The 23,876-nt window shown below is 38.6% G+C and overlaps 1 protein-coding gene across 1 annotated transcript in view; it reads left to right on the top strand.

Moving 5' to 3' along the window:
* LOC149180343 (uncharacterized) overlaps positions 1-23,876 on the top strand; it is a 197,477-nt gene that overhangs the window by 95,643 nt on the left and 77,958 nt on the right. Inside the window, exon 5 of the mRNA XM_089416048.1 lies at positions 23,569-23,765. Within this exon, the coding sequence (XP_089272174.1) occupies positions 23,569-23,765 (197 nt within the window). The remainder of the gene's footprint in view (positions 1-23,568; positions 23,766-23,876) is intronic.

The raw sequence follows: 23,876 nt of genomic DNA, 5'->3' as shown, positions 1-23,876 counted from the left end.
TTTGATTTTGCTTTTCTTCTCCTTTTTCGTCCTTTTCCAGCTTCTATCTTGAGGAGATCGAACTTGCTTGAGTGAGTGTGCTAGTGAGGTCAAGTTCCTTTTTATTTATAGGGCTTTTGAGGGGTACAATTTGCTTCCTTTAGGTTGACTTGTCCACTTGTGTAGGCCGACTTGATGACAAGTCCTTGGAGGGTCTTTTGACTCTATTTTGACTCAAATAATTTTTATTTTGAATATGTAACATTCCCAAAAGGGTCTTTCATACATGACAATGACTCATTTGACTTGTAGATTCAATGACAAGCCCTAGAAGCACGCAATGGGTGCCTGACCTAAAAATAAATTTCCCTCGAGTATGAAACCCATGCGCCAAGAATAACAATAATAAATTAATTTATCTCATTACATCAAATACATAAAATCATGATTATATGTCATTATGAAGACCGAACCTAGTTACATATTTCAACACTCCCTCTCAACTAGGGAGGTATACATAATCCATACAAGGTACTTGGACATCCTCAATCTGAAGAATTCTCATAAGAAGAGTCAGATTGGTAACCCATCTGTTTAGCATCATATCATTCAACATTGTCACATAGCAAGGCCTTGACTAACAAATCTATTTCTCCACAAGATCAGTGCACAATGCTGGTGCGACCATGACTTTAAGACATCATCATTGTCTCTAAAGGTACATACCTCACCCGGGTGTTCACAGAGTATGTCCTTCCAGGACTATTCTTATCTTGGATTCCCAGTCCGCAAAGAATATTGGTCCTCTTCGACTACTCTTATCTTGGATCCCTATTTTATCCTCAGAGTATCGGATGCCAAATGCTTAGCCAATCCTCCATTCTTTCTTCTTGAAGTGAAGACAATAATGATGTGTCTATCCCTCCCTCTCAATTAGGGAGGATATACCCATTCTTGTAAAGCAATGTACCCAAAGCTCCCTCTTATCTAGGGACTTGTCCAAGCTGCCTCTTGACCAAGGACTTGCTTCCAACAACTTTCTTCTCTTTGGTGGAGCTCATGGGAGTATCAGCTACTTGGGGGCTCCTCCTTTCGATGTCATGAATTTCATTTTCTTCATCATTATGGAGCTTTCATCTTTTCTTTGTAGGGCATCAACCATCCATCACTTTTCTTCATGAACCATGCTATAGTCGTGTCATCCTTTTCTTCATCGGAAAGTGATCTTCTAGTCCACATCTGGCTTTTCTTCATACAACTACCACATGTTTCCTTTAGAATCTTTCATCCAACCACATGAGTGTTAGTTGTAGGTGATGTCTACAACTTCCTTTCTAGTAGCCCTGTATTAACCCATCCATATGTTGTTTAAAAATTAGAAATGAATATCAAATCAAAGTTACCTTTTGTGACAACCTTTCATCATGACATCTTGCTTGCCTGCAACATCCTGGCACATTCATAAACACATCTCCAAGATTTCATATGAGAAGGGTCTCCTTTCTTTACAGACCTTATCATGGTCTTCTTCTTATGGAGATGTCATGATCGATTCTTCTAGTCATCAGATGTTGACTTCCTGTGAGTGTAGTTGCATCTTTCACGATCTATTCTTTCTTTCTTCACATATTGCTTCCAAGGATCTTTCCATACATACGTCCTTCATCTTTATCAACTACCTCATATTCGATATGAGGACATATTATGTTGATTTCATCTTATTAATATGTGAACTTTGCCTTCATGCATCTTCTCAAAAGAAGAGATCCTTGATCATGCTCACGAGGTAGAGCATTTACGCATGTTGTCTGCAACTATATGATGGCATGACTTAATTTATCAAATATATACATACCTTTTTTCTCCTTTTGGTCATCTAGACTTCCTTCGATAACTTACTTTCCTTGATTGAAAGTACTTCAATCAACTTGAGTTGTTGCACTCCTTTGTCACCATACCGTCCTCCTTTTAAACAATGTATCCCACACATGGTGGAATGATCAATGAGACACTTGCTTCTCCCAAGTTGAGGTGAACCTTCTAATGAAGATTCCAATCAGAGGATCTAGATTATCCTCATCCGGCATAAGCTTCTTTCTCATGATGATGATGTATGATAAATTCCTTTTATCATGCTAGATGACTTTCTTTACACATGCTTTCAATGAGGTTACCACGAGCTACTTCCTTTATGTGATAATTGCTTCATCTATGTAGACTTCTGCTTCAACTATTTTTTCAAGCTACTATAATGAGCTCTTGCTTCAATCACATGCTTCTACCATGATGCCATCTGGTAATATGATGCATCCTATAATCCTCCTTTTAAACAATGTATCCCACACATGGTGGAATGATCAACGAGACACTTGCTTCTCCCAAGTAGAGGTGAACCTTCTAATGAAGATTCCAATCAGAGCATCTAGATTATCCTCATCCAGCATAAGCTTCTTTCTCATGATGATGATGTATGATAAATTCCTTTTATCATGCTAGATGACTTTCTTTACACATGCTTTCAATGAGGTTACCACGAGCTACTTCCTTTATGTGATAATTGCTTCATCTATGTAGACTTCTGCTTCAACTATTTTTTCAAGCTACTATAATGAGCTCTTGCTTCAATCACATGCTTCTACCATGATGCCATCTGGTAATATGATGCATCCTATCATACTTACAATTCTTCCTACCATGATAGTTATTATTTATAAAATTGAAAAAAGCTTAGTGGAGGAGATTTTCTCAGTCATAATACAGATTTCTCGCTTCCTCCTTCTTTGATTTCTTCTTCTTAAGTTCTTCCACTTCTTCATTGATATGGGTTTCTTCCCTTCCTCTTTTGGTTGTCCTTGAGTTTAGGACAATCTCTCTTGTAGTGCACATATTCATGACAACCATAGCATTGGATTTTCGACAATTTTTTTTTTTTTGAGTACCAAGCTTTCCTTTCTTCTTAGCCATGGAAGCGAATGCTTGGACTTGGTCGTTTGATCCTACATCGCTTTTTTGCTTTCAACTTGGTTTCTTCAATTTTACACAATGACCAAAGTTCATTGAATGGGGTAGCTTCCTTCTTTCCAAAAATGCTAGATGTAAAGTTTCCCCATTCCTTTGGAAGAGCATTGAGCACTATGGTGGGCATTTCTTTGTAGGACATTATTTCTCCCAACTCTTGTAGTTGGTCTCTTATTTCTGATACCCTCATAAAGTATGAGACTATTCCACCTTCCTTTGAGATCTTCATTTTGTACAACTCATTCCTTAAAGATATCACTTCTCTTGCAGTACTTACAAAGAACAATTCTATTAGCTTGTCATATATTTCTTTTCATGTCTCCAACTTTGACACATAAGGTATGAGGGGATCCTTGATGGATTCTATGAGAATCCTTTGAGCCTTTATTTCCCCTTTCATATACTTTGCAAGAGCTTAAGCTTCTTCTTTTGGAGGTTTAGTGATTGTACCCTTAACATGTTCAACGACTTCATTTTCTAAGAGGATCAAATTTTTCTTCCTCTTCCATGCAAGAAAATCTGATGACCCAACCAATTTGTTGCTTCCCTTGCAAAATGAAGTCATTTTGATAGCAGATTCAATCATAAAGATAGAGGTACTTGTCAAGCAAAGATGCTCCTTGATGATGCTATCTTAAACTTGATGCCTTCTAGATTTTGATGATGATGTTGATAATAGAAGATGTCTTCTTGATGAAGATGCCTTCCTTCAAAGGTGATCCTTCAAAGAGAAGGAGATCACTTTGATTCCCTGATGATGATGACAACACCTCTTCTTGCTTCCTTCGATGATGGTGTATAGTGTAGTGGCCTTCCCAAGATACTTCAAATGTATAGGGTCTTTCTTTGATTAAGTGGATGATTGGCCCTTGAGCTCTTCTTTCCTTTGAAGATTGTAAACTTCCCAAGAATGCTTTAATTGGAGAAAACTTCTTTGGATGATCTAGGGTTTTGAGGTCTCCCTCTTTTTGTTGATCCTTGAGTACTCCTTCTTAATGCTCCTTAGTTTGTTCGGTCCATATCAATCCCTTCTTGATGATTCAATGTCTTTCATGTTTCCTGAATGACGTTTTTGTGCTTCGGCCCTTGAGTGTCCTTCTTTGAGCTACCTTTCCTTGTCTTGTCACCTTAGCTCTGATACCATGTTGAGAAATCTAGGGGCATCTAGACTAGGTGATTTCTCTTATTTTGATAATGCTTGTGATGTATTTTTACTTAACTTAATCATCTTCTTCTTTCTCTTGATTATTATTAGTATTCTCTTCATCAAACAAGTATCAAACCATAAAGAACAATCAGACAAACGACACAAGATATATGCGATCAGCCAGGGCCAAAACCTCTCCAATTGAGAGGAAAATCCACAAGAATTGACATACCCTTAGTGATAAGAGGCTAGGGTTTTGTAGTGAACCCTAAAGGTTAGGGTTACACAAGAATGATCAAATAATATCATGAGGATAGATTCAATCTAATGATTAATCACCCTAACAAGAATCTTTGTGATTCAAAGCCATATACATAACGATGTCAGTGATGTAATGCAAATTTCAAAAGAAGAATGATCGTACCTTTTACATGAAGAGAACTTTATAACAAAACTTATAGTCTAAGACATACCTTGAGTTGTTCCTTAACAAACCTAGTGGGACATTAATTCTTGAAGGGTTTCCTTTGCAACATAACTTCTTCCACGCTTCAAGTTTATTCTTTAAAGTCTCCTCCATAACCTTTGTGTATTTTGCAATGTTTTCATATCAAGAAAGTACAAAGAAAAAGTTATTAGCATATAACACAAACAAATCTTGATATGAAAGGGAAACCAAACATAAAAGTGGAAACAAGGAACAAGATACTTAAATTTAGTAAAATGGTGAAGGCTCCCTCGTAATCCAATCTTGAGGGATACCTACAACTTATCAAAATAATTCAAAAATGTTATAGCACGACATGTTAGACCTACAAATTCTAGAAATCAGAACATAAAGGAAAACATTGCAAAACTTAAAGTAGAAGGATATGGAAGGGATAATGTCCTTAAGAGTCTCTAGCAAATAAGTCTTTGACTTCAGATTCTTCCATCTTGTTCTTCTTCGGTGGAGCTTCATCGACAATATTTGCTTGATCTCTTTCTCTCTTCCTATTCCTTGGATTCTTCGAACATTGATTTTTGTAGTGACCCATCTTGTGACAATTGTAACATTCGATCTTGGATAGGTCAACCTTTTTCTTTGGTCCTTTGAACTTCTTGAGGGTTCCCTTCTTCTTGTGATGAGCAAACTAAGCATTAGATATGTTTTCTTCTTCATCCTCCTCCTTGTTGTTTACTAATGATACTCGAGCTTCTTCTTGACTACATGCATTCCACATTTGCTCAAATGTTGGTGTATCCTTCCAATTATTAAGCCTTGATGCAAAGGCACTCCAAGATTTTGGTAGTCCTAGAAGAGCAGTAGTTACAAGCTTGTTTTCTGGGACAACTTCATCTTTTGCTTGGAGTTCATCTTTGATTCTAGATATCCTTATAAAGTAGGATGATACAATATCATCTCTTGTCATCTTAATAGTCCTTAATTCATTCTTGAGACTTGCTATGTCACTAATGTTCTTGATTGTGAATAATTTGGAAAGAGCCTCATACATTTCTTGAGCGGAATCTATGTTGGATATGTATGGGATGAGGTTGTCCTTTACTCCATCCACTATTAGGTTCATAGCCAAGATTTCAGTTTCTCTGAACTTTGCTTTCTTTGCTTCACTTGATTCATCTGTAGGCTTCTTGATTTTTCCTTGAACAAGATCCAAAACTTTGTTCTTTTCGACAATGAGGTCTATCCTCTTTTTCTAGGCCTTGTAGTTGGAGGCTCCTTCTAGTTTGTTTTCTCCCTTCATTGAGTTTGACATAGTTCCTGTAGATAGTAGACTTATCTCCTTATATGATCCTTTTTCCTTAATGACCTTTCTTTGATCTCCTTTTCCTCAATAGATTTTCAACTTGCCTTTTTTTCTTATTCTTCACCTTAGCTCCAATACCATGTTAGAAAATCGGAAATGAAGAAAGATTTTCTTTATGCTGTTAATTACTTGTGATTTCTTTATATTCTTATTAACTTTCCTATGTTGTCTTTTGTCTTTGTTCATCAAGGAATTACCATAACCAAAACACAAAAACCAAGGATACTAGATGTAGGCACTCAGCCAAAGGCTAAAACCCCTATATAGGGGAAAACCTAGTCAAAGAACTCTTCAGTAATTCAAAATGAAATGGACCAAGACCTTAGATCAATAGACCTTCGTCCTCCACCAAGTCAACCTTCCAAAATGATTCAACAACGTTTAATAGTCTCTTCTTGTCCAACAACTTCAACCCAACAACAATCCAGAAATTCGACTTCCGAGCTTCAAAACTTCGACCCCCAGCAACAAAATTTCGGCCCAACAACAAAACAAAAGTTTCAACCCTTCCAACAACTTAGTAGCTTCACACGAGAGAGAGAGAGAGAGAGAGAGAGAGAGAGAGAGAATTTCGACTTTTTATGCTTGAGATGAACCTCCTCCTCCTTCGCTAGCCTTTTTCACCTTCTTCCTTGAATTTCACACTTTTTACTGCCCCAACAGTTGCAGATTGAACTTGGTGAGTGTGAGTGACGAATGAGGTCGAGTTGCTGCCCTTGTATAGTGATTTTGCCCCTTAGTTTAGGCCGACTTGGTGGAGGAGGCCTAATTGAGCTATTTTACAATAAAATAAATTTCTTCTTTGACAAATAAATCCCAAGAAGGGTCTTTGACAATATGACATAGACAAGGACACTTGACATAAACCCTGGAAGCTTTCAATGGAGGCTTTGGCCTAAAAACAATTGACCCAAGCATGAAATCCTTGCTTTAATAAGTCAATTTATTTAGTAATAAAATCTCTTTTTCTTTCTTTCGACAAATACGTTTCAAATATAATTATGAAGACTGACGCTAGTTACATTCTTCAACAAAGATATCAATAACTTGTTGATATGTTGGAATGTATTGCAGAGCCATAACTCCCTTTTGAACTTCATCTCTGATGAAGGGGTATCGAATTTCAATATGCTTGGATTAATCATGAAATATTGGATTTTCAGTGTTTGATACACCTATGATTGTTATAGTAAATCACAGTAGCTTCCAAAGTTTGATCTATCAGTTTTGCTAGTAACTTGTCAAGCCAGATGGCTTCACATCTAGTAGAATTTTTTGCCATATGCCTCTCTTGAATTGGAGTGCTACATAAGTTTGTTTCTTGCTGAACTAGGAAGCTATGCTCAAACCTAAATTGAGGCAACACCTCGAAGTGCTCCTCCTGTCACTAGCACTATCTACCCAATTAAATCTGAAAAACTTTGTAGCAGTACTTGTGACATGCCTCAGTTCAAAATATTCTTTGCCATTTAAGTACTGGAGCACGTGCTTTGCAACAACCTAATGAACCTGCTTGGGCTCCACCATGTACTAACTTGAGGTGCTGACCACAAAACAAATGTTAGTCCTTGTGTTTACAAATACATGAGCGAACCTATCAACTACCTATACACAAATGTATAGATCAATTCTAAATCAATGTCAACAAGGGATTTCAGATTTTTTATCATACGAGTAGCCATGAGCTTGTAATACATGATTTGAAATCTCTTTGGAATTTTGATTACATACTTACCCTCTTGAAAGAAAACACTTGGACTTTGCCGCACCTATAGGTCTTGAAAGTAGTGTGTCAAGCCAATGCCCTTCATGTCGAATTTTGTCACCAACTTTGCCTTCCACCATTCTATGAGTTTCTTTTAATTTCCTACAAATAAAGGATCGTCTACGTACAAGACTAAAATAAGCATATTAGAGTAATCAATCAAATTGTAAAAGTTAGATTCTTCATCTGTCTTGGTCAAATACAAATCTAAAAAATGGTGATCTAGCCTAGGGTATCATGTATGCTAAGTTACCAGGAAACAAATATAGATTTAGATTCACCAGATTTTTGAAAAGCCAGGATCTGGATATTGTGGGGAAACACCACGTATATAAAATACAATAATATATATATATATAATTTTAAAAACATATTCAATGCTAAAAATCGACACTGAAATCATGAGGTATCATGCTTTATACAAAAAGGATAATTGTAAATACAAAATTTAGTGTCTCATCAATGATCACTCTATTGATATGATGATGTAGAGTAGGTCTAACTACATGTCTGAAAATGGGTCTACAAGCTCATCATTTGAATATTTCAACTCTACATCATGATCAACTTGTCATCTTTCACGAGATTTGCCTTAAAATCTAAAAACTCCCGTCTAGCTACAATGGTAAATGAATATTGTACACTGTTTAAGAAAAACATAAAAGTTTCCATCTAGTTACAATGGTAAATGAATATTATACACTGTTTGAGAACACGCTTCATCAGGTAGCTATCAATGCGCGCATACCAAGCCCTTGGGGCTTGCTTCAATCCATAGAGTGCCTTCTTTGTTGAGAAATCTAGGGCATCAGATGTTAGGAGATTTCTCTTCTTGATAATTGCTTGTGATAGACTTTTACTTCTTGGATTATGATCTTCTCTTAATATTATTATTGTGTTCTTTTCATCAAGACAATTACCAAATAAACAATAGAAGACAAGAGACACAATATGTAGGTTTGTCAGCCAGGGCCAAAACCTCACTCTTTGAGAGAAAAACCCAAACGAAATTCTTCTTATAGATCAATTAACGAATGCCAAGACCATGACAAAGACCCTTGACACTAGAGTCCTCCCAAGACCAAGTCACTAGCCTCTTCTTGAACGTTGCTTCTCTTCTTCTAGTTCTCAGCTTCCTTTCTCTTCTTGTTCTCAACTTCTTTCCTTCTTGATCTCAACTCCCTTTGATTCTCAGTTTCTTCTTGTAGGCTAGTAACCCTAACACAGAAAACACTAGAATATCTTTGCTTCCTTTGTAGTCTCTTCAAGAGAGATACCTCTTGTACTTTGACTCGACTTCTTCTAGCGAGGCTTTATACCCAAACAATGATCACCTCAAAGTGACAACAACTCCTTTGACTTCTTCTTCTGCTAGCTTCGCACGAGGGAGGATAAATTAAGTTAAGAACAATGCTTGACTATCTTCGCTATCTTTCCTCTTTGTTGCATTGATATGGAGGCTTCTTTTGGTTTATATTTCGCACTTCTTTCTTGACTTGCTTCACCGAATGCATTGTCTCCAAATGAGGCCGAGTGGGGGTATATATAATAGTTTGTTCATGACCTTTAGGCCGACATGATCTCTAGGAGGAAAGCCAACTTCATCTTCTAGATGCATCCCTTCGTTGCAAGCGGACATGATGAGGGCTAGTGACAAGGTCTTGGAGGATGACATTACATAGACAAGTATGACTCTTTACGACGTGTAAAATGACTTCATTACATGACAATGACTTATTTTATTCTTTTACGACTAGATGTCAAAATTCCTAAAGGCTCTCAATGGGACCCTTGACTCAAAAATAAAATCTCTTGCTCATGAAACCCATGATGCAAGCATTACAATAATTTTATTTTTCTTCTTTACATCTCGTATATAAAATTACAATTACATGTCATTATGAAGACTGAACCTAGTTACACTTTTCAACATTCTTCAGCCTGCACACGAGTCTTCCTATCCTGTACTTCAAATCCCTGTGGTTGCTCAACATATACTTCTTCCTGGAGCATGCCATGTAGAAATGTCCACATCCATTTGGTGAAGAGTCCATCCCTGACTAGAAGCAAGGGCAACAATAGATTGAATAGAAGTGTAGTGGGGGACCAATGCAAAGATGTCATCATAATCATTTCCCTCTTTCTGGGAGAAAGTTCTAGCCATGAACCTTGCCTAATACTTTTTGATGCTCCCATCCGTTCCAAGCATGATCTTGTATATCCATTTAGAAGTCACAACGGACTTCCCTTTGGGTCTCAGAACCAGTTCCCATACATCATTCTTCACAATAGATTCATATTCTTCGGCCATAACATCTTTCCAAACTTTCTCTTTCACTGCGTCTTCAAAGGTGGGAGGCTCAGCTTATGTGATGTTGCTCATAGCCACAACATAACCTTGATATTAACATGCCTTCTTACTTTCTCTAAAGGTTCCTTTGGTAACGACATGTCTTTCAACATCCTGTAATTTATCACGAAGCCAAAGTGGTTTGTTCTTAGTAGGAGCATCACATGGAGGAGGATCCTAGGGGTCCATAGGTTCCATGGGATCATCAACAACATCTACCTCAGGTTCAGGCACAAAAGGATCTTTTAATAGGTCCATATCATCATCCTTCTTTTCAATAGGAGGAGAGGGAATGTCCCTTGCTTTTCCAAGGGTAACATTTTCATCGAAAGTCACATCCCTGCGAAACTCGATATTCCTCTGATTAGGCACATATATTCTAAAAGCTTTAGAATTTTCATAATAACCAACAAACGTACCTTTCTTCCCTGAAGCTTCCAATTTGTTCCTCTTGTCCTTCAACACATGAAAGTATATGGGGCAACCAAAGATCCTCAAGTGTCCAACATCGGGCTTTACACCTGTGAAGATGTCTTCTAGAGTCTTGTCACGCAAGGCTTGATGTGGGGTCCTGTTTTGAACATAGGTTGCAGTGTTGGCAGCTTCACCCCATAGGAACTTTGGCAACTTTTGATCATGCAACATGGCTTGAGCAGCTTCCATGATGGTCCTATTTTTTCTTTTGGCTACTCATTTTGTTGAGGGTTGTAAGGCACGATGGTCTCCTTCTTGATTCCTGCTCTCTTGCAAAAGTCAATGAACACATTTGAGATGAATTCTCCACCATTATTAAACGTAAAGACTTTGATTCTCTTCCCTGTTTGATTCTCTATTAGTGCCTTGAAGTCCTTGAACATGTCAAGTGCCTCGTCCTTGTGTTTCAAGAAGAATATCCATGTCTTCCTTAAGAAGTCATCCACAAAAGTTATGTAGTATAGATAGCCACCAAGAGATTTAACCGACATGGGTCCACATAGATCATAATGTATGAGTTGTAGAATGTCACTGGTCCTGCTCCTGCTATAAGGGAATGGTCCCTTTGACTTCTTTCCACTTGCACATCCATGACATACTCCATCATGATTAGCTTAAACCTCAAGCATTCCAGAAACCATCTTCCTTACTTTAGGCAGGGCTTCATAGTGACGATGAGCAAACCTTTGGTGCCATAGCTCGCTTTGATGATTGCTACCAATCCACAAAAGTTATGTGGTATAGATAGCCATGAAGAGATTTAACTGACATGGGTCCACATAAATCAAAATGTATGAGTTGTAGAATGTCACTGGCCCTGCTCTAGCTAGAATGGAATGGTCCCCTTGACTTCTTTCCACTTGCACATCTAGGACATATTCCATCATGATTAACTTGAACCTCAGGTATTGCATAAACGATCCTCCTTACTTTAGGCAGGGATTCATAGTGAAGATAAGCAAACCTTTGGTGCCATAGGTCACTTTGCTGATTGCTACCATGTACCAATGCTCAGATTAGTCTTCCATTGACTCTATAGGGTTCTTCAATTCTTCATCCCAAAGTAAATGCATCCCTCATGCGAGATTTTAGATAGGCCAGGTGAGGACCTTTCCTCTTATGAAGGCAAACCTCATCCCTTTGTCCTCCAACGCAGATATAGATACAAGATTCTTCTTCAATCCCATAAAATACATAACATCATGTAGATGTACGATTTCACCATAGTCCAAAAGAAACGAAACAGGACCAAAACCCTTCATCGGATAAGTAGAGTTGTTTGCAATAATTAATTTCAAATTAGTCTGTCTCTCAACCAGGTTTGAGAGGGCTTCACGATACCCAGTGAAGTGTCTAGAGGCCCCACTCTCTACCAACCAACTATCAAACGAATTCGAAGGAGGAACTAGAAATTGCAAAAATGAGAAAATATTGAGATTGAGTAGCAACTCATTATTTCCATACTTTGAATTTCTTGATCTCTTTTGAGGCTCATGATCATTAGGAGCATCTCTTCTTCTTCCACCATCTCGTTTTCTTCTATTATTGAACTTGTTGTTGTAGTTGGACCTTGGAGCATCTCTCTTTTTTAGACAATCTTGGGCATAGTGACCATACTTGTTACAATTATAACATTTAACTTTCGACATATCCCTGTCCCTTCTTGATCTTCTATTAGAATCCCTGGATGTTGGAGCATGCTTTCTTGAATTAGATGGACCTCCTCTTCCTTTCCTCTACTTGTCTTGAGTAAGAAATGCAAAGGGCTCTCCTTCATGCTTTTGAATCCTCCCTCTAGAAATCATCATGGTCTTTTTTGAGTACATTTACTAATGAGCTCATCAAATGTTGGGAACTTGTCATTGTTGCTTATAGTAGTAATGAATGTCTCCCAAATCATCATTGTGTCTTTTTGAGTACAATTACTAACGAGCTTGTCAAATGTTGGGAACTTGTCATTGTTACTTATAGTAGTAATGAATATCTCCCAAATTGGAGGAAGGCCTTGAAGTGCAGCAGGTACCAACTCTCTATCAGACATAGATTCTCCAACAGTTAGCAATTGATCCTTTAGTTGGGATATCCTCATGAAGTATGACTGTATAGTCTCCCCCCTGTTCATTTTGACGTCTTTGGGTTGATTTTTTAAGGAGAGAATATGATTCAAATTGTTGACCTCATACATCCCAACCAACTTATCATAGATTTCCTTGAACTTTTTCAACTTGGAAATGTAAGTAAGGAAATGATCTCTCAAAGGATCAATAATTATTTTTCTTTGCTTTGATCTCACCTTTCTTGTACTTGGCCTTGATAGCAACAGAAGCATTTTCTGGAGGCTCGGATACCTTTCCTTCCACATATTCCAAGACATCATTCTCATCCAAGGTCACTTCCAACTTGATCTTCCAAGCAACAAAATTTGATGAGTCATTCAACTTCTCTCCCTCTTTGAAGTACGAGGTAGACATCTTGACCAAGGCAAATAGGCTTCTTCAAATCTCTTCAAAGGTAATTGTTTGTCTCTTGTCTCCTCGGGCTTTTCTTCACCTTAGCTCTAATACCATGTTAATTTTCCAGTGTTCTATGCTTAGCACAATCACTTACAACAATTCTTCTTCAATTAGCAATCATTTTATCCAATAAATTCAATCTTCCAATGACAGTAAGCAATTGTAGATAGAATAGTAATCCAAATGCAATAGAAGACAACCAAGAACAAGAACAAGAGAGACACAAGATTTGGTCAAAGACCAAGGAAAACGAGGGGGAAAACCCTTTCCAAATTCTTCTTTTATTAGTTTGTCATCAAATGTTCAGCAGAGAGATACAATCCTCCAATTCATCAACAATGAGTCAAAGTCAAACCTTTGACTAGACAAATTCAACCAACCAATATCCAATCAAAGATGAGTCCAAAAGTCAATCCTAGTCAACAAGTCAAATATGCAATTCTGGTCAAAGTCAACAGCAACATCAGTAGCTCTAACCAGTCAGCGATCAAACACCCTCCAAATCAACTCGGTCAACAGTCAAAAGATGTGGCCTTCTTTGCTGAGCAAAGTCTTGTCAAAATAGTCAACAAAGTCCCCACAAAATAGGTCAAAGTCAACTTGTTGACTTGTGTAAACCCTAGCTGCAGGACAACAGTCAACGCTGGTCAAATAGCCCAGAAAAGTTCAATCAAACTATCCCTGAACTCGACCTTCCAAAACAAATACAAATCCATTCAAAACATGCCAAGTCAATTGTTGATTTGGGGTAACATTGGATGTGCTCTAGGCCTCAAATTTTGTAGGGAGGCTTGGGCACATGTATTCCAAAGAACCAAGAAAGCATTTTGGGAAATTCCACCCAGAGACGATTTTATTAAAATAATTAATAATTTTTAATGGGACCCTAAGTCTAAACTTAGGAAATAAAAAATATTAATGGGTATTAATCTAATTGTGGGTGTAACTTCTAGAAGAATACAAGGATCAAGCTAAAATGATCTTAGCCATTGATTATCTTTTAATCTGGGCCGTTGAATGTCAACGAGAAGATTATTTAAGGGAGCTTGAGGGTCATTTGGAAAACACACCGAGAGATCGAATTTTTGAAGTGAGAAGTTCTCAAGAGGAAGCTCTGATCGAGGAGATTTCTTGCAGTTGAGGGGCAGGGATAGCAACCGGAGAGAAATTTTCTTAGTGGAAGAATCATCAACAGAGACAGGCAGAGAGTGATCTAGTAGCCCAGACGTAGACGCTGACACAAGGCCATGCAGAGGCAACACAGAGGGTGAGAGAGAGTCCGAGATTTTGCTAGGGAGAGTCAGTTTTAGAAGCTGGGAGCCGGGGTGTGAGATCGAGAGGCTGAGAGCAGAGACTCCAGGCAGCAGATTGATTGGCAAATTGGGTGACGCAGTGCCTAGAGAGGTTGACGCAGGGACTGCGTGAGGACTACGCAGAGGTAGTGTAGGGCCTGCTAGAGGCACTTCATCCAGAGACCAGATCATATGAGATTTTCTCAGTGATTGTGTGAGGTAATCTCAGAATTCTTTCTGCCAATATTTCTCTCTGTAACTGAACAACCAGAGACGTATTCAGAGATGTATTCAGAATTTGCTACTGCCTAATAATAATAAACCCTTAGATTTGTTGCACTAGTTTTCTCGCATTGGGTTTTTCTGGGGACATTTGTCCAAAACTAACGGTGTCCATTTTGTTGTATTTTATTTCTTGCTCAGTCTCTTGTTTTTGCATAATATTTAATTATGTGAAGGCTGCAGTGTATGCATTACGATATTTGCCGTAGGAAACTGCAAGTAATTTGTTTGAAGGAATTTAACAAATAGGAGTAATATCATTAGTTGCTGCAGTAGGGATTTCGACTGAGGAATTTTCACATGGTATTAGAGCAGTGCAGGTGAGCAAGAAGAGTAGAGCTGGTAGATACAACGCTGAGCAGAAGAGGAAGTTCGAAAAAGTTACAGGAGGCAACAATTCAAAACCCTAGAGGGTTTGCGTAATTCTTAGCTGGAGGGCTGAAATTTCGAGGCAGTCTCTCTCTGAGAGAGTCGACGGAGAGAAGGGCTTCCAGATCAAATTTTTGTCGGGGTAGAGGGAGTAACGTTGAAGCCTCAGCTTGGGGAGAGCTGGTGGGAAGCAGATTTTTTTGCAAGCAGTTTGTTGGGAAGAAGATTGTTAGAAGAAAGAGGAGAAGCACGATTGAGGGAATTTCCTCCTCAGAGAATTCCTAGCCAAGGAATTCAAATTCTCTAGAGCTGAGCAGCAACAAAGGGTAGCAATTTTACTAGCTCCAGCAGGGAGTGCGTAGGCTAGCCTAGAAGTAGCACAGAGGAGAGAGGAGGTCATTGGACTTTCTATTTTTTGGCAGAAATGGAAACCAATGGCTTGAGGGATCAGGATAGGTTGGACGGAGCATCCAACTATGTAATCTGGAAGGCAAGGATGCCATTCTTTCTAGATGAGCATGCCCTTAAGACATAGTCGACAACGTGGTGGCTGTCCCTGCAGATCCAAATCCGCTGCAGAAATAGCGAGCTGAGATGGTGAAGGCTAAGACAATGATCGTGGATGGAGTCAAGGATCACGTGGTGTGTCATGTTGCTAGCAGAGGGATTGCTAAGGTGATGTGGGATGCCTTGGCCACGTTATATCAGTGATCTTCTGAGTAGCGGAAGATGTACTTGGAGCAGAAGCTGAGATCTGCTCAAATGCAGAAGGGAGAGCGTGTGGATCCATTCCTCACGAAGCTGAAGGAAACCTGTGATGAGTTGTCTGCTGTGGGGCATACACCTCAGGATTCAGAGTTGGTTAGACTGGCCCTCAATTCTGTCTCAGATGAGTGGCAAGTCTTTGTCCAGAGTATCCTGGGCAGAGCAACATTGCCGAATTGGGATGAGATGTGGGCAGCTCTAAAACAAGAGGAGCTGAGGAGAGACTTAGTCAAGGTCAAACTTGACGGAAGCAGCAACAACAGTGGGTCGAAGCCCAAGGAGGAGGAGGATAATGCAACCCTTGCATTGAAGGGACAACAGGAGCAGCGGAGACATAAGAAAGACGTCTCGAAGATCAAGTGTTTCAGGTGTGGTGAGATGGGTCACTACGCTACACAGTGTCCTCTCAAGAAGAAGGACAAGGATGAGAAGCACGATCCGAAGGCTACGCCTGCGAAGATCGAAGAGGAGGAGTTCGCCATGACAACCGAGATACCTCCAGGAGGGAGGTGGGCTAATTTGGAGCTATAGTTCGAAAGAGATACAGATGGACAAGATACTTGAGGAGCCCACCTCTCGAATCAATACCTTGATACAAGAGCCTAGTTTTGCATTAGCAGGATGGACTAGTGTCAGATGGTGCCGAGGAGTGTTGGGGAGATAGTTGCAGTGGCTAGGAGCACCAGCCATTGAACAACGTAGAGCAGATTTGGTAGCAATGCAGATGGTACAAAGCAGAGGTGAGAAACAATGCAGTAGATTCAGAGGGTCAGTGCAAAGACTAGTAGCAGTTAGGCTCCAACATTGATGTTTTTTCTGTTGCTATTAGCAACAGTTTGCAGTGCAGTGGCAGTTGGCAGTGGCAATGCTAGTAGCAACATAGATGCAACACCTGAGAGGGAGCTATAGTATGGATGCAGTGTTGACAGTGGCAGTGTCAACAGCAGTATAGTTGCAGCAACAACGCAGTAGTTGGTGGACAGCATGTCAGACATCAGCAGTGCAGAGGACGATGCTTTAAAGTCAGAGCAGTATGCAGTAGCGTATATTGCTAGAGCACATTCCTTGCTAAGAGGGAGTGCTGATTTGGGGTAGCATTAGATGTGTTCTAGGCCTCAAATTTTGCAGGGAGGCTTGGGCACATGTATTACAAAGAACCTAGAAATCATTTTGGGAAATTCCTCCCAGAGACGATTTTATTAAAATAATTAATATTTTTTTAATGGGACCATAAGTCTAAACTTAGGAAATTAAAAATATTAATGGGTATTAATCTAATTGTGGGTGTCACTTCTAAGAAGACGAGGATCAAGCTAAAATGATCTTAGCCATTGATTAGCTTTTAATCTGGGCTGTTGAATGTCAACGAGAAGATTATTTAAGGGAGCTTGAGGGTCGTTTGGAAAACACACTGAGAGATCAAGAGATTGAATTTCTGAAGTGAAAAGTTCTCAGGAGGAAGTTTTGATCGAGAAGATTTCTTGCAGCTGAGGGGTAGGGATAGATAGCATCTAGAGAGAGATAGATTTTCTCAGCCGGAATATGATCAACAGAGAGAGGCAGAGAGTGATCCAGTAGCCCAGACGCAGAGGCTGACACAGGGCCACGCAGAGGCAACACAGAGGGTGAGAGAGAGTCTGAGATTTTGCTGGGGAGAGTCAGTTTTAGAAGTTGGGAGCTTGGGTGTGAGATCGAGAGGCTGATAGCAGAGACTCCAGGCAACAAATTGATCAACAAACTGGGTGATGCAGTGCCTAGATAGGTTGATGTAGGGACTGCGTGAGGACTGCGCAGAGGCAACATAGGGCCTGCCAAAGGCACTTCATCCAGAGTTCGGATCAACCTGATTTTCTTAATGATTGTGTGAGGTAATCTCACAAATGTTTCTGCCCATATTTCTCTCTGTAACTGAATAACCAGAGAGTTATTCAAAGATGTATTCCGAATTTGCTATTGCTTAATAATAATAAACCCGCAAATTTGCTGCACCAGTTTTCCCACATTGGGGTTTTCCGGGGAGATTTGTCCAAAAATAACGGTGTCCATTGTGTTGTATTTTCTTTCTTGCTCAATCCCTTGTTTTTGCATAATATTTAATTAAGGGAAGGCTGCAGTGTATGTATTATGATATTGGCCGTAGGAAACTGCAAGTAATTTGTTTAAAGGAGTTTAACAAATAGGACTAATATCATTAGTGGTTGCTGTAGGGATTCCGGTTGAGGAATTTTCACATCAATGTTGGTCAAAGATGCCAAAATAGAAGTCAAACTCGGTCAACAAAATTTCCTTTCCTCGTCGCACGTGTGAGCTCGAACCTTGCAATTTTAGACTTGTACGAACCATTCAGATTAAGATAGATGATGTGTGTGATGATGCTCCGAAGTGATGTGACATGTGGTCTATTTATATGTGTCTTTGGAGGTCGAATTAGCTTGCCTAGGCCAACTTGTACTTTTGTGCACATGTGGGTTTCTCATCAAAAATAATATTTTTCCTTGACTGTAGGGTCTTATCCGGATGAGGAAGGCTTCCCAATGGAGGGAATTTATCCCTGAGCTATGAAAATTCAACAATTGGAAGTGTCCTTTCTTATATCCTTAGCCCATTTTTCTACTTCTTCCCATCTGAAATTTGATGCATTCAACCTTGGTCACAAATCACACATTCTCCTCATCTCAACCATGATATTTTCTTATGCCAATTTGATGTGGGTAAGATAAAAGTCAAAGGACCATTGATCATTCATTAAAATGTATTCCTCTTGCATTCACCTCTTCCCTCATGAGGAAACTAGATAAGTAAAGTTGTAGAGTAAATCACTTGTATTTATATTATCTTAGATTGAAGAAGCATGTGAATATCCATGGATTACTTGATAGGGTATTCAACACCTTTTTCACATTAGTATTCATAATAAGGAGGGGATGGTGTTGTCGTGTGTGTTTGTCTTGCAAACATTTATGGGACATCCTCTATATTAAAGATTATCTCAAATGGGAGGATTATGGGCTTTGGGCTAGGTCCCAAAGAGGAGTTACCAAAATATCCTTGTTATGTCAATAGGAATTCGTATTTTTAAAATAGGATGGAGGGTGCAAGATTGGATAGTGGGAATACATCCAATGCCCATGTCTTCTTTTAATATCCACCTTCCAATAATTTCGTTGTTCGAATTTTAATTACAAAACTAAATATTTTTGTACAGTTAGAATTAGAGAAATTTCTATTGATTTTTTGTTGAAAGAGTTGTCATTGATGTCAAATCCAAGCAAAGGTGAGCCTCCAAGTAAGCAGAAGTTATCCCTCCAAGGAAGCAGAAGTGCTTGACACCACCAAGGTTCTAGGAATGATGTCAAAACTAGTAGATGAAGGAAGCATCCCACAAAAGTGTTTAAATGCTCAAAATCAATGATGAAAGCCAGAAGAAGCCCTTAGGAAATTCATGAAAAAGGCGGTCAAACTTAGTTCAGATGCAAAAGAAAACCATCATATAGTTCACTCTGAGACCTTTTCAGTGATGGGTGGTTTGCCCCCTAGCTCTTCACAATTGAGGAAAAAATATTTTTTGAAATACATTGGTATTTACTCCATTGAAGAGAGAGGTTGGTCTAGGCAGAGTTTAAATTAAAATGAGGTCGGCTCTATCAAATGACACATTGAAAAACCACTATAAATAAGACACGTGTGGCATTCCCGGACCAAGCAGTGAAGTAGAAATTGAATAAGGTCTGCGGACTAGGGAAGGATAAGGAGGCTGAAAAGGAGTTGTTTGAGGCTTGAGCATGTTTCTGAGTTCTAGTGTGGATCTGGATTCTGAACAGTGAGGATACTTCTTGTTACAGGGTTCATAACGTACCTTTATACTACAATGCTCCTATATTTTGCAGATCGCAGTATTTGTCACAGGAATTAAGCCGTGTTCTTATTTACAGATCGTTTACCGAGTTATAAGTGGGCCTTCCATATTGGCTTCCTCATTGTGGTTCGATGATTTCATTGTCTTTCTGATGTAAACTGACTAGTTTCAGCTTCAAAGGCCTCATTAAACAGTTAGCTTACAGTTTTTGGTTCGGACAAAACCAAGACCTACTGTTTTATGTACTTGGCTTCTCTTTAAGGCCCTGAACAAGTATTGGATAATCTAATTGTATTTATTATATGTGTTTCTTCAACAAATAAATTTGAGTATTGGTATATTGATGCTAAAATCTTGCTACACAAAAATAATTGAGATTTGCTCAAGATATAGAGTTGGTTGTCTTAGAAGATTAATCACAGATAAACTGTGATTGAAGGGAATAAGGTTTCCACTTTCTTCAGCTCCCAGGCTGGTGGAAGGGAGTGTATTTGAATCATTCACAACTTTGACGTTACACTGTTGTCACGTTGCCAACACGTGATAATTTGTTTGTGAGTTTGGGCAAGGGAATGGATTATTAAGAACTATTGATTTTCCATTTCCCATCCCAGGAGATGTGCAAGGAGCGAATCACCAAAGCAAGTGGGAAAAAGTGAAGGTGTAAAGCCACTATGTAGAGAGCTATGATGAAAAGCACAAAGGACCATTATGGAAAGAGCAATTACAGAAAGTATGTGACAAGATGTGGTAACTAGCTGCCAGAGTTGTGTAAGCCCATGTGAAATTGCTGATGGAAGCTTGTGTGAAATCCATGTGCGAAAGATCGAGTGTGGAAACTGAGCAAATGTGTTGGACTATTTGACATGAAATTGTGTTAGGAGATTTGTTGGCTAAATACTGTGGGTATGACATTCTGTGTCGAGTAGAGCGAGGTTTGTAAATACCTGTGAGCCCATATATTGAGCAGTGTTGTTGTTATGGAGAGGAGCTTGTGTAAAGCCATAAAGGAGAGTATGTGAAGCCAACATGTTGTGTGTGGAAACATGGAAATGTGCAGTGTGGTACTTGAATTCTCAGGAGTGTGAAGTACATTGAGTGTGTATTGGCTGATTTGGAAACATGGAAGATTACAATATTCGGGTAGTTGTTGTTGTAAAGAATTTTGATTCAAAATGTTTGGACAAGAAGAAATAATTCTCCTCTAGTAAAAATTGAGGAGATGATATAAATGAACAGTCTGAGGAGAACATACCATAGAGAAGATCTAGAAGAGTACAAAATAGTAGGACCAAGTAAAGGCCAAACTTACGAATCAAGAACTATGAGTGTAGATCAGAGTTCAAGATTTGCTGAGTTGGTGCTTAGCTAAGGGAATTGGTGTGACATGTAGGTCAGTGCCTACAAAAACTTTCTGAGTGGGTGCTCAGTCTAAGGGATTGGTGTCTCCTGTAGGTTGAAGTCTATGAAGTCTTGAAGATTTGTGTTTTTAGTAGGTCGGTGCCTGTAAGGTTGTAATTCAGTAGGTTGATGCCTACGTACAATCAATGTAACAAGAGTTGGTGTTCTTGTAGAGTTTATTGATTACAAATGTTTACATATTAGATCTACCATCAACCATGTAGGTAGCTGGTAATCCCAAGGGACCCCATGAAATTTGGTTCCAAGAGCTTTGTTGACTTAGCACGAGAGCATCTACCAATTGTGCTAACCAAAGTTATAGAGTTCACTGTACTTCAACCTTCAGGTTCAGTATTTCGTGCGATGATTCTCTTATACCAAATCTGATTTACTATATTTCAAGAATTTATTAATATCCCAGAAAATATTTATCTCAAATATTTTTGAAATTGCTGATAAAATAAACACACCAGTATATTAATGCAAAATAAAATGCAGCGGAAATAAAATGGAGAGATCAATCATAAGAGCAAATTTTCACCCAACACAAATCTTCTTATTATTAAACCCTGGAAAATTCTTGGTTAGACCCACAGAGAATATGTAGAAAAATACAACTTATGGGAACCTGAAAACTCGGCCTTGAAGAAACTGAACCTTGGAGAATTAGACTTGTCTCACCAGCTAATCAACCCCTCTTTCTTGTCACCTTGTACAGCCCCTGCGCACTTGAGGAATCGACCTCTCTGGATATTTCGGCCTCCTCCACAATTCAGTCCCTTCTTCAGCAACTCGGCCTCCCTCTTTCCTAAATTCGGTCTTCCTGAATTTCTCCCGAAATTCCTTGCTGCACTTCTCCTTTCTTCTCACCAGTCTAGTTGAGCCTCTTGCTCTTGAGAAATTAGCTTCCTCTACAACTGTGTGTCTTCACATCTCCCTTAGGCTTATTTTATAATTTCATTAAGAAAAAATCCCCAACCCTAATCTCCTAAGTTATCAATGGCTAGGATTAAATCCTAACTTTACTTGAGATCAACGGTTGAGATTATATCTAATTCACTTAGATAACATTATTATTTATCCTTCAAACTCTGACCTTATAATCCACAATACTTATTTTGATTAATTACTGTACTTTTCCTAAGTTAATCTTAGGAAAGAAATCATAAAATCACTTACTCCAAGCAAGCACCTAAAGAAGCAATCAAATATCTTCTACATGCTAACATACCAAGCCAATATAGAAGACCTTTCGAGGCTACAAAATCAACATGGTGAGCCTAAAGAAAAGTTTGAGGTTCGTCTAACCTCAAAGGTGAATTTAATCAGAACTTTTTTTTCCTGCAGCAACACACGTTTTTCCAATTCTCCCATTTCTCAGGCATCCCTTGCCACTGCATCCTGTGTGTATAGTGTAAGCTCTCCGATGTTTGCTCAGCCTCCTATGTATAAACCTTTATCTTGGTTCGTTGCCTCTCTTATCTGTACCTGTAAACCTCAGCTGGGACCTCACCACCTTGCTTGCCGAGTCATTACTGCATATAAACCTTGACTAGGGCCTTCCTCCTGAGTTTCCATTGCTTGTAGGCCTGAACCCAGACTTACCATACTAAGCCTGAGCCACTGCTTGGAAGCTAACTCAATCAGACTTACCATAAACTTTGTGCTTCCTAGGGGTGGTTGTTTCTCTTTGTTTCTAAAGTGTGTGTGTGTGTATATATATATATATATATATATATATAGCCAAACCTCATCTGAACCTCATTGGAAAATTTGAACCCAAATCAAATTTAATAGTTTGGGTTCATATATATATATATATAGACAAACCTTATATGAACCTCATTGGAAAATTTGAACCCAAATCAAATTTAATAGTTTTTGAACCTGAAATTGAACCTGATCCTGTCATTTAGACCCTTCTAGTATTAGGCATGGTAGATTTATAAATATAGACAAAATGGTTTTATTTAAACAGTATTGATTCTATGGAGGAGGAAATATTTGCGGGAAATTACTCAAGACAGCCAGGATTGTCGAACATGAATGAATGAGTTTTAAGCTTCCAAGTATCTTGTTGGAAAATTTGCAGATGTAACATTCGGCAGAATAGATAAATTTCCTTAAATTTTCATTAAACATTTGAGTTTTCTCAGTATTTGCATTAAATTGCTTAATTTCTATGAATGCCTTTTTTATTCTTTTTACTTTTGTATTCCTGTTTTTCTTTTGGTGGTTATCATTGTGTTTAATGGGGTGCTGTCTTTCCTATGTAATTCTGGGTTCTCTACAGGTGTCAACAGAATCCCCCCACCTGTATATGTGCTTTAGTGTTTCTTTGGAAATAAAATATCATTAATAATGTGTAAAATGTAGCAACAAACATGTTTATCTTATTTCTCTATCATTTGTTGTCAAAATAATTTTTTCCTATTTAAAGATGAAGTCATACATACATTAGTGCCACTATTGCTGGTAAATTTCTTTATAAATTTCAATTTCCTATTGTGGATCTCATAAATTCCGTAAAAATTATTTTCTGTTGACAGGAAATGGAAGCAACATACCAAGTTGTGATCGGTGAGATTGAATGTGCTTACTACGATCAAGTTGAGAAACTGAAAAACTATGGTGCTGGAAACAAGGAAACCCTTGGTCAATTGCTATCAGCTTTCTTTCACTACTGGGCTTTTCGTCATGATTATGCCAATTCTGTGATATCAGTTCGCACTGGAGGGCTTCTTAGGTGAATGAGTGTCACATACTTATCTGTATTGTATTGGAGTTACTTCATTGTATAGAATGCAATCCTTTCATTTCTGGGACATCTGTTGCTTTATGTGCACATGTTAAAGCA

This window comes from Pinus tabuliformis, chromosome 3_2, assembly GCF_031772625.1.
Source record: "Pinus tabuliformis cultivar Carrire ecotype Pingquan chromosome 3_2, CPIR1, whole genome shotgun sequence".
NCBI classification, from domain to species: Eukaryota; Viridiplantae; Streptophyta; class Pinopsida; order Pinales; family Pinaceae; genus Pinus; species Pinus tabuliformis.
The sequence above is the reverse complement of the archived record's forward strand: the minus strand, read 5'-3'. Positions and strand labels throughout refer to the sequence as shown.